The following is a 19,497-nucleotide window of genomic DNA, read 5'->3' as shown; positions in this document are numbered from 1 at the left end:
CCATCAAACATTCAAAAACCAGAAACCCAATAACAACTACTTCGCTTCACTTCGATATCTTCTTCATTTCGCCTCTCTCTCACACCCACAGTCCAACACCACCGTCAATGGCGGTCGCAACTGCAACGGCATCGAGCTTCGGGTTCCACAAGCGCATGTTAGCATCACCCACGGTATCTTCACGAACTATAAATCCTAACAGAACCTTAGCTTTCTCTTCCTCCCCTTCTACTTCTTCTTCTTCAAGGGCCTCTCTTTCAACCTGCTTTCTCTCTCCTTTCGCTGGGGGAAGCATCACCTGTGATTTCTCTGGCACTATAATTCGACCGGAATGCCTCAATCCAGCTTCAATTTCGAGTTCCAAAGGCAAAAGAAGCGTTGTTACCATGGTATGAATTGTTGACTTCAATTATTTTTATCTTAAATTTTTCTCTTTTAGGTTTAAATTAACGATAAAATGCAATTAATTAGTAATTTTTATTGCTATTGTTTAAAGCATAAACATTGGAAAGTGGATAAGCTAACTGTTTTTCCTGCACTTGTGGTTGTGGCTCGCTATTGAGGATATGTTACTAATGGAATCTTTTATGGGTTTTGAGAGTTGGGTTAAAAAATCGAGCTGGTAAGGAAGGGTTGCACTGTGTTTGCAATTGCATGGAATTGAGATTATTTGCGATTGAGGATTTGTTATTAATGGAATCATCTTTTCTTTTGAATTCTTTGTCGTGTCTTCCTATTAGTGAAGGAGATTCTTTAGCCTTTTGTTCTGCATGACTTCCCCAGTGCTCTCAATTCCCTTAAGATGATGCCTTATTTTCCTCCTTATATTTTTCCTCTAACAACATATGAAAAGTCAGTTAGCTGGTCCATGATCGTTCTTGATTGCACCCACATCATCTCTTTCGTCCCTACATCCAAGACCTAGGATAGGTTATACATACCTTTCCAGCTGTTGTTTTCCATTCAAAAAATATCAAAGTTTCAAAATTTTTCTTGTTGACCTAGGAGTGGCTGTTATTGCTTCTGTTCATGTTCCTAACCTGGTTGATCTCTGACATAAACATTGCGTTTGTTACCATAAAGTTTTTTGCAGTTTGGGGACTTGACAAGCTCATTAGTTTGCGAATTTATTCTAAATCATTTATCAATCATGATTTGAATCTTTACAGCATTCTTTATTCTATATTCATGTTGAGTTGAACCTTTATTTCAACTATGTCATTGAAAAGTTCTCATATCTGCAAGCTCTTATGTGTCTGTTTGAATATGTCCAGGTTATTCCATATACCAGGGGAAGTGCATGGGAGCAACCTCCTCCTGACTTGGCATCTTACTTGTTCAAAAATCGGATTGTCTACTTGGGGATGTCTCTTGTTCCTTCCGTCACGGAGTTAATACTAGCAGAATTTCTTTACCTTCAGTATGAAGATGAAGAGAAACCTATTTACCTATACATAAACTCCACGGGCACTACTAAGGTTGAGTGTTTTTCATGCTATTTTTTCTTCACATGACTTTGTGCGTGCATGTTCTTTTTTTTTTCCCATGCAAGTGTTTATTAGCCAGAATGCCATGTTGCTCCCATAAAGTTTTTCACAGTTGACTTTGATATGCAAAGTGGGCTACACTTGTAATCTTGTTGGTGATTGTGGGCAGCATATAGTCTTCTGTTTCAATCGGGACTTGCAGTCCTGAGGAGGTGGAAACTCCCTGGGAGTTCAACGAAAGACATTAAAACTTATTCATTCTGATAATTGCTATATATTTGTCTGTATTCAATAAAGAATCCACTCTTCTATGGAAGCTTGTTTATGCCAACTTATTTTATTTAGTTTTAATTTAAAGATATGTATTTAGTTAGAGTTCAGCTTGAAGAAAAATATTAGTACTTTAAGAAAACTTGAGAATTGGTAAATAGAAAGGTTGTTGTGTCAGAAACTTTAATTGCTTATTGAACTCACAACACTTGTTGATTCTGGAATTTCATACTGTGTTAGTTAACTCTGGGTATTATTCAGATTTATGGAAATATTAAGGGCGTGTTGGAAAAAAAATTACATTGTAACTTTGTTTAGTGTGGTGTAAAATGTAGCAAATAAAATAAGAAGGCGAGTGATAAAGTAAAATAAAAGGTTTGTTTTTTCTTGGAGGCATAAATGGTATCGTTTTTCTAGTGTATGCATTTTTGTCAACACAAAATAAGATAGAAAATTGGTGCATTTCCATTTTAACATGAATGATGGTATAAGATCACAATTTGGCATATATTTTTTGGAAGCCATGAGTTTCGAGTTATTCTATTTCTTTTCTCTTCTACCTTTCTTTATATATTATCAATTTAATGGCTGGATGTCAACAACATTATATGACTATATATGATATTAGCTGTTATGTCATTGGACTCAATGTAGACGCTGGTTTTGGCTTCACACATCTGTGTAGTATTTCGAAAAGACTTTAAAAGGAAATAGAAGCTAAAAAATTGTACCGGGCAATTTTATGCTGATGACACTTTTATTTTCTCATGTCTTTTCAGGGTGGGGAAAAGCTGGGATACGAGACAGAGGCTTTTGCTATCTATGATGTTATGGGGTCATAAATCACCTTACCTTTATTTATAATTCCATGTTATTATGAAATCCAGTTTTGCAGCTCCTATTTTGCATTTAGAGTATTTCTCAATGATTCACAAAACTGCCTTTTATACCCCCAAGTTCTGTAGGTGGCACTTGATTTGTTCATGTTATGAATCATGCTGACACCTCATGGTAACCTGGCAGCCTTCTCAGGCTATAAAATCTAACTTTGCCTTCAAAACTAGTCCTTAAGATCCAGTCTGAATTTTCCCAAAATTGCATGTTCCTGTACTACTCGTTGATTTTTCTATCTGAGTTTCATTACTGAAGGGAAATATGTTTAAATCAGTGGAATCAATTCTTAACTTATTTGAAAGGCTTGAACTGAAAGGACAAAATTATGAGAATAGCTTTTGTAAATGCTTCCAAAGCAGCCTAACATATTATGAATTGAGATGAGTTCCCCAAGTATGTTTATTGCGTTGGACTGGATGAGGAAGATGTTTGTGTTTGGAGTGTATGCCATCTTCTCATTAATGTTAGCCATGTCCATGCGAAAAGCACAGTTTACTCTCCTGCTTTCTGAGTATTAATATATGCTTCTGTATATATTTATATGCCTGTGAGTGCTTTTAATAATACGTTTTAATTTATCATCTTCAAAGCCTACTGGCTGATGGTGAGAGAGCAGACTAGTTTAGTTCTGACATGAGTGTATCATATGTACACCTTTATTGGTGATCAAGTTCAGCATATATCATAGTGATAATATTTTATTGGTGGCCTTTATTTCAGTGTGTTCTCTGCTTTGTGATGTTAAAAATAAGTCAATTGACATTTATGAATGCAAACCATTACACCTTCCCACCATTTAGGAAATTCTTGTAGTGTATATTTTCTTTGATGACAGTTTTACATCACTGCAGGTATGTCAAGCCACCTATATTTACTCTTTGTGTTGGTAATGCTTGGGGAGAAGCAGCCTTACTTTTGGCTGCTGGGTCAAGGGGAAACCGTTCTGCTTTACCCTCATCAACAATCATGATGAAGCAGGTATTTCTTGGATAGATGGTGTTCAATTATATCCAACTTCTTTCATCTTGAAAGTTTTTCTTTCTTGACTGCAATCATTCTCTAGAATTCAGAGTCAAAACTTTGTGCACTTTCTCAATGATTCTACAGCCAATTGGGAGATTTCAAGGTCAAGCAACAGATGTTGAACTTGCCAGGAAAGAAATAAAGAATGTGAAAGCAGAATTGGTAAGATTTATGGTTACTTTCTATTACTTTTTTATAAGAATAGTTATAATTTTTTACTACAAAGTTTCCGACCTCAATCTATGGTTGCTGGTTACTAGGAACTGTTTTTTTCTTTGGCGGGTTGTAGTACCTATTTTGTGAACTAGTCTGAACAATGACCTAGAATAGTGATGCGAAAATGTCTTCACATCTGTCAAAGATGAATGCCAAAAGATGTTCTATATTTCCTCTCTTTAGTAAAGTGATGAGGGATAATGATGGCAATTTACCACAAGAAGACAGGCCTCATCCTGACCTCCCTTAACAAGGTAACTTGGTGATCTCGAGAGTTGGGTTGGGGAAGCACAGGTTCTCATCTCAACTCTCCTTGGTGTGGGGCATGATTGGCTCGGCTTTGCTTCAAACCTCACTGATTGTAATATTGGTTAAGGAAATAAACAATCTAGGTTGAGTGGTGCTATGACTAGGTTGGTTCTATGCATTTTACTCGTATATGAGTTTTGCAAATTTACTTGTACATTTGTATTACAGGATACAAAACCAGTCAGAACATTGAGTTCATGTAAAATTGTTTCTTCATACCTCACCCAGTCATTATTTACTGGTTAACAATGAAAATTCCCGGGACTGGAGTGACATCAGAAAGAAAGATGTGAGAAAGGGATCCTTTTCTCCTACCACAAACCTCTATAATCAATTATTGTTTGGCCGGCACGTACACACAATTGGTACATCATTCATGCACTTTTGCCTCTGCTTGACCTCCCTACAGTTGTAAGTGGCAGTTTAGCAAATACAACTGCAGGATTGTTTGCACATGTATGTGTTTTTGTGTGTCTGTCCAAGCACATGCTGGATGGTGGGAGTTGGTGATTTGTGTGTGCAGGGAAGAGAGGGGAAAGAAACTTGGGATATGAAGAGGATGTGGAGCTTCCTTTTGACTTCCCAAAAGCAACTGATATTTAATCTTAATTCAAGGTTCAGAGCCTTGGTTCAGAAACATAAACAATTTAATTTCTGGAAGAAGATGACATAGATTTACTTCCACAATTCATAAGGCTTGAGAAGTTTGCTATCTTATCAAGTGCTTTTTGGCTGTTGCAACTGCTGCCAGTTATTCTGCATGGAAATTTTTAAATTTATCTGGAGTACTGATCACATGACTTTGTACTCTGAACTTCAGCTATTTTAGAAACACATTTATCATTTTCCATTTTATAGGTCAATCTCTTGGCAAAGCATATTGGAAAATTACCTGAGGAGATTGAAGCAGACATTAGTCGTCCAAAGTATTTTAGTCCAACTGAAGCAGTTGAATATGGCATCATAGACAAGGTACTTTGGTCCAAAAAAATTTCTTTCGTTTTTATTTTAGTTCTGCCATCCTGAATTTTACCTTTTCCATGATTTATTTTCAGGTAATTTACAATGAAAGGAGCACTGAAGACCGTGGAGTTGTTTCTGACCTTAAAAAGGCACAACTGATTTGATCTGTTGTCAAAGTCGCAAGTGATGATTGTTAGGGGTAATCAGGTAAGCAACAACTGCTGGTCATTGCCAGATCTTGGACTCTGTTAAAAATGCTTTCATGCATGTAAATTTTGTTTTCATGTCATAGATTGTCCATGACAAACTGACAATCTGTGCTTCCTTTCTTCCAACAAGTGTGTGAGATTTGTCTGATTTTTTGTAAAATTCCATTACAGCACTTGTGATTACTGGCATTATGTTTGAAAATTCTCGATATACGAATCATTTGGTGACCTCAAGACCTCATTGATCATGCTTGCATTAAGCGCAGATCATTTTTTGGAATAGTCAATACCTGAATATGTTTTCATAATGTTCTAGAGAAATGGTTAGTATTTCCAATTCATTTATTTGCAAACCATTTGAATCCTTCAAAAAGAAAAGGAGAGAGAGAAAGGAACCAATTCTCTAGAACATGTATGTTCAATCATTGTCATATACCTCCTTTTTCATTTGATGCACCAGCTTTGCATCAGTCCAGCTCGTAACTAATCCACTGCTCTTGCCCTGGAATGAAATGCAATTGCTAGTTCTTTTCATGGCCACACCACCTCAGCATTATTGCTTCTTATTTCTTTAACGAGACACTTGGAAAGTGTCTTGACTTTTAGCTAAATTGCTGATTTGTTTATATAGCATGTATGCGTTGCAATTTGGATTTGCTTTTCAATTGCTCTGTTAACATTGTTGGATTTTGAGATCCAGAGTGATTGAAAGAGACAATGTTGGTTAGTGGTTTTCCTAATTGTCTGGTAATAGGAGCTTCATCCCCCATCATTTATGACATTTTCCCTTTTCCATCACAGATTTGCAAGTGAAGATAGGGAATGCTGGGTAGTAACACTTAAATAGATATCAACCAAACACGTTTTGGCCCCAATTATCAACAGTGCCTCTTCCTTTATTTGCTGCAAGCGTTATAGCCCTGTCTTGTGGGTGATGTCATACTTCACAAATCTGTTATGGTGAATTTCGCTCTCTTCAAACAGGCCCTCTTTCTCTGAGCAGGGATCCTTTGTTATGTGTTTGAACTGCCAAATTATGAGAATGAACCACTGAGCTGATGGTTGTTGAGAGTTAAAATTTCTCATGGTTTTCTACTTCAAGTTCCTTTTTTAAAAATTTCTTTATTTCTAGGTTATTTTAATTAGCCTTTAGCTGGAGGATCGGAGATTGAGTTGATTAAAGACTCGACAAGCTGTGAACTTGAAGGAGAAACAAGGCCGTGGCAATGAGAACCCCTGCAATAATACACTTGTAACATGTTTGTGGCATGGTATATCTGCTGGACAGATACGCGCATCCCTGTAGTTTCTTTTGCTATTAATTTTGTTTTGCAGTTAATCTTAGATTAATGAATCACATTTACAGAGCAAACTGAATCACATTTACAGAGCAAACTATTCCCAGCCAAATTCTGTTTGCAGGCATCAGTAAATCTATTAGCACCATGTTTCGGTGCTCGGTTTTTGAAATCTAGAAACTTAGCCGGCACAGTTTTATTCAAGATTTGTTGGGGCAAGGAATGATTACACTCCATGAAAGTCACGGTCTTCGCATCTTGGATAAGAATCTGGCGACTGAGATTTTACTACTGTGAAGAAAATCTTGGTGTCCTCAGGAGTGATTTGCCAGTGGTGATGCTGGCTGGTTAAGCTGCTCTATTTCTCAAGTATTTTTCTGACCTGGCGTGGTACGAAATTGCCAAGCGGACGACTAGGAAACGGAGCTACCTGCCCGAATTTATCCCTGAAAAAAAGTATATTAATGCAGTCTATCCTACCCGAAAACTACACTTGGTGGTATCTTTTCTTCGCCTGGGTCGGCATGAAGTGCGCCGGGGCTCAAAAGAGTTTTCCAAAAAATCAGCTCGCTATTAAACAAAACAAAAATATGCAAGTGGTAACAAAATGGTGAGTGCTCGAACTCCTAATTTCGAGTCTTATCCAGATATTGACACGAAGAAGATCTATATGCAAAGCTTACCTAGTTTGACAGGCCTCCATTTAGTGCGTTACACCTAAACAATTAATCTAAATGACCCTATCTCACTCCTCGGTTGAATGAATCTATCTGTTAATCAGCCCATAGCTTTCAATTTTGACTCGAAGTCATGCAACTCAAGATAACAAATTTATTCAGTACATATGCATGCATGTTTCGAGAGAAATGGGGTGGTAGGATTTTTTTGCCAGTAAGCCCTCGGCTTTGATTCAGTGTAAGAAATGATGACTAAATGGTATGTTTCCTGAGGATTATGAACTAAAAATTCCAAGTTTTCTACTTGCACTTGATAGTTATTAACTCTCGTGTAGTCATAATAATATCCGAGGAAACCGTGGCACCCAAGGCCTCCTCGAAAATGTCGGGCCATCAGATCACTGTCCTCCACCACTATCAACCGGCGGGCCCCTCTCCTCTCTTATTTAGATGCCGATTGCTTTTGGAGTTAGAAAAATATTTTTGTAAAATTTGTAAAAAAAATTAATTATATTGTTTTGATGGGTTTACGTTAAAAATATTTTTAAAAAATAAATAATATTTTTTTAATATATTTTTAAATAAAAATAATTTAAAAAATTAATAATTATTACAATATCAACTGAGTTTGATTTTAATAAATAACTGTAATGAAACTATGATTTTAATGAATAACTGTAATAAAACAAAGAAATGGTTATATAAAATAAAAGGAAAAGAAGTTATTTTTTTGTATGGAAATGTAATGCAGTTATTTTTAAAAAGTATTTTTTTTATTTATAATTATATTAAAATAATATTTTTTTATTTTTTAAAATTAATTTTTATATCATAGCATCAAAATGATATAACAACACTAAAAAAAATTAATTTAAAATAAAAAAAATTAAAAAAAAAATATTTTTTTTAAAAATATAAAAATAAACAAGTCCTTTATAATAATATACTTCATAAATAAATGTTATACTGTCATTTGGAGTATTTGATATTATAATAACAATTACTTTTTAAAATACTTTTTGTTGTTTGTAAATATATTATAAAAATATATTTTATTTTTTGAAATTTATGTATCAAAACAATTTAAAACCATAAAAATTTGAAGAAAAAAAATTTAGATGGTGCAAAAAAAATTGAAAAAACAAACGGGATGTATCGTAGTATATTATCACCACTCATCATATACCAGTTGGTATTGCATCTAATTGACGAGAAGAAGTGTTCAATACTCTGTAAGTTCTAATAACTCGCTCGCTCTTTATTTACTGAACTCAAAAGGAAATGATCACATGTATTTGATTTCTGCTAACCTTCTTGAATGACTGGATTATACAACAAGAACGTAGTAATTATGTAACTCTCTTCTTTCTTAATCCCATCTCGGTCTCGCCGAGCGGAAACTACTCTCAAATTCGATTGCTTGTGCTTGCCTTTTCGTTTTATAACAATGGCAATAGTGGTGGACACGAGTTTTAATATGAACAAGTAACAAAATTAAAAATAATTAAATATTTTAAGAAGAAGATGCACATTTGAAGGCACCATATATAATGGGTTTTCTTTCTTCTTTTTTATTTGCCCAGAGTAAGTCGTTTTTCACATTAAGATGATAATCCATTACAGAATTATTTTAATTAATGCTTGGAGAGATTATTTTAAGCTCAGGGAGCTGGCAAAAAAAGTGAGAAGAGAGGTAACAGTTAGGCAGACTCTCGCAAATGTATCCTCTTTTGCTAATACCATGGAAAAAAGAGTCTACGGGGTCAATAAAGGAGTCTACATTTACATGTTGTACACCTCCATCATTAATCTAATCCTACCACCTACCTAGTCCCATTAATTTGAAAGAACAACTGGGTTGATTCCTCGACAGCTGCAACAGCCACGCAGACCTCAGCTATAAATAGGGGTCGTGATAGTTCATAGGCTCTCATCCATCTTCTTCCTCCTCCTCCTCCTTCTCCTTTCATAAACTCTCTCAACTAGCTAGCTAGTTACCTTGATTATATATATTACTGCGGAAGCGTGATAATACTTATCACTAAGATAAGTTATGGGATTTGCATTTAAATATGGCTATTCCCTTCTTTGTATCATGGCACTCCTCCCTGCTATAAGTTGCTCCCAAGACTACACATTCTCAAGAGCAACTTATTATGGTAGCCCTGATTGCTTAGGGACACCATGTGAGTATATATCGATGTCTCGTATTTATTCAGAGTTCATTATATTGTTTATCATCTAGTCATGCAAATGTACATAATTGAAAGAGGACTGTGTAAGCTTTTATATATATATATATATGTTTTGCATGAAACAAGCACTGACATGCACGTACTGAATAATATTGCAGCTGGAGCTTGCGGGTTTGGAGAATATGGAAGGACGGTCAACGATGCTAATGTGGCCGGAGTTTCAAGACTCTACAAGAATGGCACTGGCTGCGGTGGTTGCTATCAGGTACTTGCTCAAATTCAAGCCACTTAACTCTTAATTAAAAGCAATTAGCTGTTAAAAATAAACTTCATCAAGATATTGCTTTCCAATAGAATAAGGAACTGGTACTGTTTGTGTGCGTGTCAGCTTGCTGAAGTGCTTGCTTTTCCATACTCCTCGAACAATGGGAAATACTTAACAATTTACGATTGTATTAATTATTAGTTAGGCTAATAATAATTAAAAAAAAAAAGGTGCTAAGCATTGATAATGCTGATTTTACGTTTTGTTAATTAATTACAATTTCAGGTTAGGTGCAAAGCACCGAATCTTTGCACCGATGATGGGGTGAACGTAGTGGTTACTGACTATGGTGAAGGAGACAAAACTGACTTCATCCTCAGCCCACGCGCCTATGCAAGAATGGCACGTCCAAACATGGCCGTAGAACTGATTGCGTACGGTGTTGTCGATGTAGAATTCCGGAGGATCCCTTGCCGTTACTCCGGTTATAACCTCATGTTCAAGGTCCATGAGCATAGCAGGTTTCCTGATTACCTGGCTATAATTCTCTTGTACCAAGCTGGCCAAAATGAAATTTTAGCTGTGGAGTTATGGCAGGTATGTTTTGATTTTCTTCTTCTTTCCAGTTTCTTGATGTAACCCCATTTCACACACTATATTACATAGGAACTAGAATGAGCAAAAATTGATGTGGAGTCTCTGATTTGTTTCTCAATTAACGTGCAGGAGGATTGCAAGGAATGGAGAGGCATGAGAAGAGCCTATGGGGCAGTGTGGGATATGCCTAACCCACCAAAGGGAGCCATCAGCTTGAGGTTCCAAGTAAGTGGCAGTGCAGGGGTCACATACTGGGCCCACGCAGCAAATGTTATACCGGGTGACTGGAAGGCTGGGATTGCTTATGACTCTACCGTTCAGCTTTCTTAAATATATTGAAGAAATAAGTTACTGGTTTTTGCACTTTAGGGCATCCAGGAACCTCCCAAGTAATTGTTTCTTGTTAGCTTGCTTCTGTCTTTAGTTATTAATGTATTTTGTAATCCAGCAAGTGCTCTTTGCTGTGAAGTGTGAGCAATAAAAAAATGGGGTTCTGTACTTTGTATTAGTAAGAATATGAATATGAATATAATTCTACTTATTGGGAACTTTTTGTTGTCATTTGAGGAACGAAATGAATATTACAAAACCAAGTAATCACAGAGAGAAGCCTAGTTATGTTTTATACCTAACTCCCTTAAAAATTGTGCTCTGCCGGTTCCAAATACTTTGACATAGCAGGGTAAATATAGTAATATACTACTATCGTGGCAAAGGGTTCAAGGAATACTTGAGCATACTCGGGTCTCTCTGATCTAAGTGACAAAATTGCCAAGCTGCAAGTCAGCGGTGTTTGGACACAGGTTTGACGCACAGCACCGTCTCCCCCACCACACACATGACTCTTCTAACACCACAGAGCAAGCTCTGCAGAGATGTATCAGGCAAAGCCTACCTGCTCTAGGTTTTCAACGTCAAGAGTGACTCGTGACGTACAAGCACATGAGAATATAGCAAAAAACGCCATGTCATTCACCACATGAAAGGTACAGGTGAAAGGAAGTTTGAAAACTTCTATCGTAGCTTTTGAGAACCATATGAAAATTACAGGATACAGCTACAATTAGTTTGTTTACACCCATGGTAAAAGCATTTTGGTATTTCCCTTCTGAAAGCACAGATGTGGGAACAACAGTATTACTTGTAACTACTTGAAGATTTTAATCACCAAGCAATCAAACTATCTGGGACCCCACCAATGCACAGGTGCTGCCTCTTTTCGCAGTGTAAACGATTTGTTTACTTCCTTTATCCTGTTTGCTTCTTGCCAAAAGGCTCGAGCACACAATAAGGCTTCTAGAAGTCAGAGGTTTGATGTCTTTGCGAAGATAAGAATTGTAGAATTATAATTGTAAAAAACAAAAAATCGTTTCCTAAGAACTATGAAAGTTGAAAAACAGAAACTCATCTCAACTACACAACCCTATTGATCGATTGCCAACAGTCACAGCATTTATCCCCAGATTGATTTGTGCCTAGCAACTTGGTTTTTAACAGGATTTTGAATTTTTTTTATGCGATGTCTTGAAAGAGTTGGCAAATTAAAGAGTTCAGTATACATAAAGAATAGACTATGCTGTCTTTGTATATCTATTTATCTGTAGTGGCTACGTCCAATTTGCAGACTTTAATAGGCACCTACAACAAAAGTCCAGTCCAGAAATCCTAACAAACACTAGACAGAACACAACTACTCGTATTGATCTGAAAAATATGGCCGCTATCATTGTGTGTTTTAAGAGCCAAATGCACATCATGCTTTCCCACGGTTTGTGTATCTTTTTTGATAAAGGACAAGGATGACTGCATTGAAAAAAGTAAGGTAAAGTTACGGCAGAAGACTAGCCACTAAGAAGATGGCTAGAGAAGGGCAAGGAAAATAAAAGGAAACCAGTCCAAACCAAAACCAACCTTCAGAATCAAAACAACAAACAAATAAAGCCAGACAACAAAAAGACAAGTCTCTGGCAAAAGAAACATAATCGTCTCTCGAGCAACAATTAACTACTTACTGCTTGCTAAATCAATCAGCTAAAACTTTGGCCCTTGAAAGCCTACAAAGAATGCAACACTGCAGTGTTCATACAACTCTATTTCAATAGTTTGCCTATCTATCAATCTATTTGTATTGTTTACATAAACATAAATTGATTTCTTTCATGGGAAATAGAATGTGATGCATAGGAAAGGGCAGAGCAGCCCTGATGCACGGGAAGAAAGCAAAAAAAACATGCATCGAAAATAGAGAAGAAAAAACAAGAGAAAGCAAAAGATCATTCGAACTCCCGCATCAAAACTAAGATAAGCTATCAAAGATTGTGCTCCAGTGCACATGTATCCAAACAAGCAAATATATTTATATGAAGATACTATACCCATATCCATGATCCATTCAGGAACTTACTGAGAGAAAACTATCAATGCCTCGTCAGAGTCTAACTATTAGCAGTCAGCCTCTCAATACATCCTACCAGTGCACTCTGGAGAACCACAATGGCAACTCTTCTTCTTTATATTGCCATTGGAGTCAAAAACCTGATCTATCATGTAATTGTAATGGTAGGTGAGCTCTTGCAAAGGAGGAATGTTCTCAACAGCAAAGAACATTATGTGAGGAATTCTTTTGTCATCATGATCATAAAGAACATTTTGGGCATAAAGATTTGGGGAGCAACTGTGGTTAATGAATCTTCCCAAGTTACCGCACTGTGCTGCATCTATGGTGAAGCCACTGTTCTGCACTTCTACAACAGCATCTGGCTGCGCTTCAGGCATGAGGGTTAAAAGTCCATCCCAAAGAGAATTGTCATTGAACTGATTTCCAATATCAAACAAATACTCATCGTTACCAGTTCTTTGTTCAGCTTCTTTCTCTTCAAGGAGCTCTCCTGCATACTCACAGATAAAACTTCCTGAAGGAATTGAATTTAAAGATCGCGCACCCCATCCCCTTGATTCAGTTTTAAAGATTTCAAGCTGAAATTTGATACCATGCTGACTGACTCTATTGTAGCATGAAGGAGGACACTTGCAAGAAGGACCACACTCATACACTAGGGGCTTCGCTTCCACTATTGCACCATTATAGTTATATGGGATACCTCCTCCATTCTTTACCAAACAAGGACATTTCCTAGACTCAGTGCATCCATGAATACAATCACAGCCCTTGGGAGGCAAACGGCGGCACCAATGAGGATATATCATATGAGTTGTGTATTTAAATGGTGGAGGCTTCTCATCATTTATGGTGTTCACAGCACAAATGGGAATTTTCTCTTTCCCCTGTGAGATATCATCTACACAGACACCCTCCCGCACTTTAAATTTTTTGGACTTCTTCACTACATTCCAAGCAAGCTCTGGTTGACCTTGAATTCGAACCAGCTTAAACTTAAACACCAACTTACCATGTGACCCTATTTCCTGCCAGTACTTCTCCACCAGATACAGCCCATCATAGATATAGGTCCTCCCTCTTGCATCAACTGAATCAGCCCCCTTTGAATCACCACGAATCACTCTTACAGGATTCTTTGCATCCATACTGTTCTTCAAAGCTAGATTACCTCTCTCAAGCTTCTGATCTTCAGGTTCCTTGTCTCCACTCATCATGTTGCCTCCAGAACCAGTGTAAATCAAGACATCTGAGTTATCTGTGTCGTCATCATAGGCCCCAGATGATACAATACTTGTCGCAAGGAGTTTTCCATCTTGTTTCATATAATCTATACCACCCTGGATTTGGCGATGGAGGCCAACAATATTAAGCTCCACCCTGTAAATAAACTCATCACCAACTTCAACTCCTGGGACAGAACCAATAATGCGCTCACCAATGTTGACATATTTCCCTTTCTCCTTAAGAATCCTTGATGCTTGTAAATCAACCCTCCTACGAGTATTTCCTCGCTCCTTGAAATTTGCTTCTTCTTCATGCAAGAGCTTCCTACAGATAGCCTGGAACAAACGCAATGTCTCCCTCACTTTGTTTCTAGTAACAACTGCATCACTGCCATTACCTTTTCCATGCGAAATGGTGGGACAAGATGGAGGAAGGCTCACATGAAAATTGTGCGATCGTGCAACTAAACGAAAATCATCGGGTTCCTCACCATTTTCTAGATAATCTTCTTTGTTACATTCAGTCATTTGGCCCGCACCCCCTTCCACCTTTATAGTGGGAGATGAGATCTTTTTCATAATTTCTCTATGTTTCTCAAACTCATTTATCTTCGTTTTCAAAGCAGATTTTGATCGTTCCAGCACTATGAAATTATGCTTCTGACCTTTGCTTTCTCTTGCATCACCAGCCAACATAGTAGGCTTATGCACCATCTGCCCCTTCCTCCATGGACAATTCCGTTCAGCCGGAAGACCATGCACTACTTCCCTACATGAAGCAAGCTTCAAAACCTCAAACTTGTCCTTACACATTGAATTCTTACCACCAGATAGGTCTGAAAGCTTTCTCTTGGAACTTTTATCCTCCAAGTAAACTGTAAGGTCCTTACCCAGATTCTTTTCTAGACCACCAACTTCCATGTTGACTGATTTAGAGACTGCCATGGAATTCAGGTCATGCTGATTTAGAATGATTTCTCGAGGAGATTTGATGCACCTTTCATGTCTATTCTCTTCAGCTACCTTCGCCTTATTCACAGAGGAATCAGGTTCAATTGTAACTTTATCATCATCCATCCTAGAAGCACTTTCTAATCTGCTTTCATTAAGATCTCCATCTTTAGCATCACTACCCATTTCTTTCACAGCATTCTCCACCATTTCTTTTGTTGGATTTTCTTCGGTACCAGACTTCTCTTGACCCAAACTCTTCTTCTGCACAACAACCAGCACTTTCGCAGCCTCTACCTTGTTAAGAAGCAGAGCATTAGGTCCACAAAATGGAGGGAAGTCCCTGACAGCAGAGATTCTTCTCCGAGGAGGATAATTGTGCCGGACAAAATTTTCAACTGGAGCAACAACATCCACCTTACACAGATTCTCTGATGCATCAGCAGTTTCATGTTCTATGGCTTTTACTGCTTCACCCACAACAGAAGCTCCTACCGATCCAACCACACTTACATCATTCAAAGCACCTACAACGTCTGGAAGCAACACCCCTGCAGGCTCTTGCTTCACCAATCCATGCCCATTCACCTGATGAGAAGAAACTATTGGCTCCTTTCCCTTGGTTTCCACACGACTTATTTTTTCAAGATAGCCATCACCACTTTTCTCCTTGCTCGCTGCAACAAAGTTCACATTTTGTTTAAAAATCCGAACAGCCAATGGTCCACAGCCAGGGGGGAAATCCCGGACAGCAGAAACTCTCCGCCTTTTGAACTTGGGAGCAACATCACCATTTTCCATGGAGCACATCCCAGGTTTATCGGAAGATACCACCCTCGTAGACTCCATTTGCAGCAAATTGTCCACAAACCCCATTCAATGAACCACCCAAACTACTTAAAAGAAGATAATTACCATTAGCATTACCACCCATTTAATGCAAAACACACACACACACGCAGAGAAATTGAAACTAACCCTCCCTCTATTATTAATTACCAAACCTAGAACACCAAGTAGAAAACATTTTAACAAACCAAAATAACACAAAAAAATCCCATGAATCATCAAGCATTGTCTCCTCAGTTTCAAATGTTTGCTTAAACCCTAAAAAAAAAAAATTAAAAATGCATGTGAATTTTGGGGTTCATTAATTTGCACTTCATTAGAAATTCAATGAGCAGAAGAAATTAAAAAAAATGTGAGAAAATCGAATTTTAGGAAATGAAGCTCACAAGAAGCAAGATGATGCTGATGATAACTAACCTATAGGTGGTCCAGTGACCAAGCGAGCAGCGAACTTCGCATCTTTCAACAAAATCAACGGTTAGAAATGGCGGGGAGATAGACTCATCGGCGGCCAAAAAATCAACAGTGGACAAATAAAAGAGCTTCTCTTTCTCTTTGGTTTGTCTGTTGCAAATGCACACGGAGGTAAAGGAGAAAATTGGTTTGTACAGATGTGGCTAGTTTGCTATAATTCGCTCAGTGCACGCTCATGGAGATGGAATTTTCCTTGCACTTGTTGCATAAAACTGGGTTTGGCGTTTTGGGCTCTACATTACTAAGCCTGTATCAACTTGGATACATATTGGATTTAACGGATTTAGCCCGTTTAGAAGTATAGTGCAAATAAAAATTTATAAAAATTTAATTTTTTATATATTTTTTTATCATTTTAATATGATAATATCTCAAAAAATTTAAAAATAAAATAAAAATATTATTTTAATAAATTTATAAATAAAAAAATACTTTAAAAAATAACTACACTTTTAAAAACCATCATACTCATTTGTTTCACCCATTTATTAGGATTTATATAGGACTATCATTTTTAATTTTATTTTTATTGAATATAAAACCATGTAAAATAATTTTATCTTCATGAAAAATAAATTTTTTTCCTTATATAGAAGTTAAACTAAAATTTTATGTATATATTGAAATTCTTTTATTGGAGTTTAATAAATACCAAGATATATATTTTGAAGAATTTTTTGGATAGAAAAAAATTTATAATAGTTTTGGTAAATACCCTAAAGGCATTAGGTTGCTGGTTAAATCTTAACTCTATACATTAGTATCTTTTTTTTTTGTTATTTAGATATAGGATTATTGATCTAACAATATCTCTCTTTTATAATTAATTCATCAAAATATAATCCACTAAAATAAATCAAGTGGTTTGGATTTCAAGTTCTTTGTTAGATTGTTCATCTTGATGTGCCTATTATTATATTGATAGATTTTTATTTGCAACTTATCTTTAGGGTTATCAAATGGATCTCGACTTCACAATATTTGATGGGGGTATTGAGCTTCTCTAGGGCTTCGAAAGTAATTTTATATTAATTGATATCCTACCGTAATAATGTATGGAATCATGAAGCTATATGGCAAACATCCATGAATTTAATTTTATTATTTTTTTAGTCTAAGAGATCTAAGATATGTTGTTGAAAAATAATTGTTACTCCTACCTGTGAATTGCATCACTGAGTCATGTAAAAAAATGAAGATGTTATACATTTTAATTAAATATCATTAGACACGCATGGAATAAATGTATATAATTAGATTTTTGACATATTTATTTTTATTGTTTTGCTTCTTTAATCTTTTAGATTCTCTAGGATTTTTTTATTTTTATTTAAATAAGCACGTGGTTTCTTAAACAAATAGTGATAATTCTAGGATTCTATTTTATTTTTCTATTCAATATTATTAGTGCTGTCATGTTTTTTTATCATAAATACTTTCATGGATGAAAATAAAATATATTGGGATGTTTTTTCATAGTTATGACGCTTTTAATCTTTAAAGGTTTTAACTTATAATAAACCTTATATTTTTCATTATAATTCTCGTTATTAGAAGGGAACACAAACTCATTTAAAATTGAAGATTGGTGGTACAATATTCTAGAATATAGAGTTTAGGCTAGCAAGCAAGTACTTCCATCATGAAAAAATATAATTTTTTTTTATTAATTTTAGAGTTTGTATAAAATAATTACAAATAGATTTTATACTAAACATATAAGAAGTTAGGTTATTATTACTTGATTTATATTCAAGCTTCTCAAAAACTAATGAGAAAAAACACAAAGATGCTTTATAAAGAAGCAAAAAAACCAATAAGATATGACATTCTTAAATGAATCACTATAAAAATAATAAGATGATTAACGTTCCAATATCATTAAAAGAAACAAATGAAAAACCACATAAATCATCAAAAATTCTTTCCATTAAAGAATCTAAAAAAATTAATAGCAAAATACATTAAAAATTTAGCAATGTGTCAGAAGTAATAGACAAAGTAGAATCAATAATTTCTGAAATTAAGATAAAATATGAGGGATAATGTAAAGTTTGTTAACTTGTAACCCATTTGATTTCTGGAGTATCAATAATTCATGTGATCTTGATTTTTTAGGTATTAGAAAGTTTTACCTATGTTCAAAAATTCAAAATGAATCTTTCTTTGCTAAAATTAGATTTAAGTTATTTAAAGCAAGTTATTTTATGCATAAATTGGTAATCATGCTATATTTAAAATATCTATTTTTTTAGGATGGGAGAGTTCAATTTCTAATAATTAACTCAAACACAAGTTTTTCTCAAATGGGGAAGCTTGTAATGGGATGTGTAGGATTTAATTTTTATAATAATTATTTTTACTGCATTACTTTCTTAACTGTTAAGAAGTTTTAGGATTTGTTAGTTTTATCCAACTAGTTAAGTGGTTTATTAGACAATTAATAATAATAACAAGATTTTTTTTATATATATTTTACTTTCTTATTTAGTATTATTAGTGTTATCTAGTTTTTCTATTTAAAGGGTGGTAATGGTATTTTGACAAGAATATTTTGATGAATAAAATTTAAGAATTTTGGAATGTTTCTCTATAATTATAATGTTTCTAGTATTTAAACATTTTAACTTATACCAAATCAAGTTATCTTTTACTATACACTACATTATGAGTTTTTTTAACGTGTAATAAACTTTTGAAAAATATATAGATATTTATTTTTAGTTATATGAAGATCATAATATATGCTTTTAAAGTTGTTATACTTTATTTTGATGAGATTATCAATTGATATGACATTCCCAAAATCATAGTCCCATGTAATGGTATGTAACTTATAATTAAGTTATCTTTGAAAGATCATAGGCTTATAATGGTATGTAACTTATAATTAAGTTACCTTCGAAAGATCATAGACTAATGGTTGATACCAAATTAAAATTCTTTAGTACTATCATTTCTAGTCGTTGGCTAATCTAAAACCTAAAATGGTTAATAAAAGCTTCAGAAATTTTTTAAAGTATTTAATGAGTTACCATAATATAAATTAAGATTTGATTCTTCATATAATCTAGTTTATTTATAATAGTTCATTCAATATAATCCAGTTTATCTATAATAGTTCATTCAATATATATGTGTGTGATTTGAAAAAGAGATAGTTGCTAGCAATAATAAAAACAATACTAATAAAATA

The 19,497-nt window shown here is 35.2% G+C and overlaps 3 protein-coding genes across 3 annotated transcripts; 2 read left to right on the top strand and 1 right to left on the bottom strand.

The window, feature by feature from the left end:
- The first annotated feature begins 31 nt into the window (after window positions 1-31).
- On the top strand, window positions 32-6,715 carry CLPR4 (CLP protease R subunit 4). The gene is made up of 8 exons (XM_011033666.1): window positions 32-389; window positions 1,275-1,478; window positions 2,537-2,592; window positions 3,503-3,629; window positions 3,759-3,836; window positions 5,058-5,171; window positions 5,255-5,369; window positions 6,173-6,715. The coding sequence occupies exons 1-7, from the start codon at window positions 108-110 to the stop codon at window positions 5,324-5,326; spliced, it is 933 nt and encodes a 310-aa protein (XP_011031968.1). The 5' UTR covers window positions 32-107; the 3' UTR covers window positions 5,327-5,369; window positions 6,173-6,715.
- Window positions 6,716-9,276: 2,561 nt separating this feature from the next.
- On the top strand, window positions 9,277-10,962 carry EXLB1 (expansin-like B1). The gene is made up of 4 exons (XM_011033667.1): window positions 9,277-9,532; window positions 9,700-9,806; window positions 10,092-10,403; window positions 10,533-10,962. The coding sequence occupies exons 1-4, from the start codon at window positions 9,400-9,402 to the stop codon at window positions 10,731-10,733; spliced, it is 753 nt and encodes a 250-aa protein (XP_011031969.1). The 5' UTR covers window positions 9,277-9,399; the 3' UTR covers window positions 10,734-10,962.
- A 1,748-nt stretch (window positions 10,963-12,710) lies between these two features.
- LOC105130938 (histone-lysine N-methyltransferase, H3 lysine-9 specific SUVH6-like) lies at window positions 12,711-16,486 on the bottom strand. Its single transcript, XM_011033668.1, has 2 exons — window positions 16,245-16,486; window positions 12,711-15,871 (listed from the first exon to the last, which is right to left on the bottom strand). Exon 2 carries the CDS (start codon window positions 15,852-15,854, stop codon window positions 12,861-12,863), a length of 2,994 nt encoding a protein of 997 aa, XP_011031970.1. The 5' UTR covers window positions 15,855-15,871; window positions 16,245-16,486; the 3' UTR covers window positions 12,711-12,860.
- Between the last annotated feature and the right edge of the window lie 3,011 nt (window positions 16,487-19,497).

This window comes from Populus euphratica, unplaced genomic scaffold, assembly GCF_000495115.2.
Source record: "Populus euphratica unplaced genomic scaffold, PopEup_1.0 scaffold43.1, whole genome shotgun sequence".
NCBI lineage: Eukaryota > Viridiplantae > Streptophyta > Magnoliopsida > Malpighiales > Salicaceae > Populus > Populus euphratica.
The sequence above is the reverse complement of the archived record's forward strand: the minus strand, read 5'-3'. Positions and strand labels throughout refer to the sequence as shown.

Excerpts from the sequence above, each read along its gene's own strand:
- CLPR4 (XM_011033666.1), top strand. The coding sequence starts at position 108 with ATGGCGGTCGCAACTGCAACGGCATCGAGCTTCGGGTTCCACAAGCGC. Across the intron at positions 390-1,274 it reads AAAGAAGCGTTGTTACCATG|GTTATTCCATATACCAGGGG; the intron begins GTATGAATTGTT and ends GAATATGTCCAG. Across the intron at positions 2,593-3,502 it reads GCTATCTATGATGTTATGGG|GTATGTCAAGCCACCTATAT; the intron begins GTCATAAATCAC and ends ACATCACTGCAG.
- EXLB1 (XM_011033667.1), top strand. The coding sequence starts at position 9,400 with ATGGGATTTGCATTTAAATATGGCTATTCCCTTCTTTGTATCATGGCA. Across the intron at positions 9,533-9,699 it reads TGATTGCTTAGGGACACCAT|CTGGAGCTTGCGGGTTTGGA; the intron begins GTGAGTATATAT and ends ATAATATTGCAG. Across the intron at positions 10,404-10,532 it reads TAGCTGTGGAGTTATGGCAG|GAGGATTGCAAGGAATGGAG; the intron begins GTATGTTTTGAT and ends ATTAACGTGCAG.
- LOC105130938 (XM_011033668.1), bottom strand. The coding sequence starts at position 15,854 with ATGGGGTTTGTGGACAATTTGCTGCAAATGGAGTCTACGAGGGTGGTA.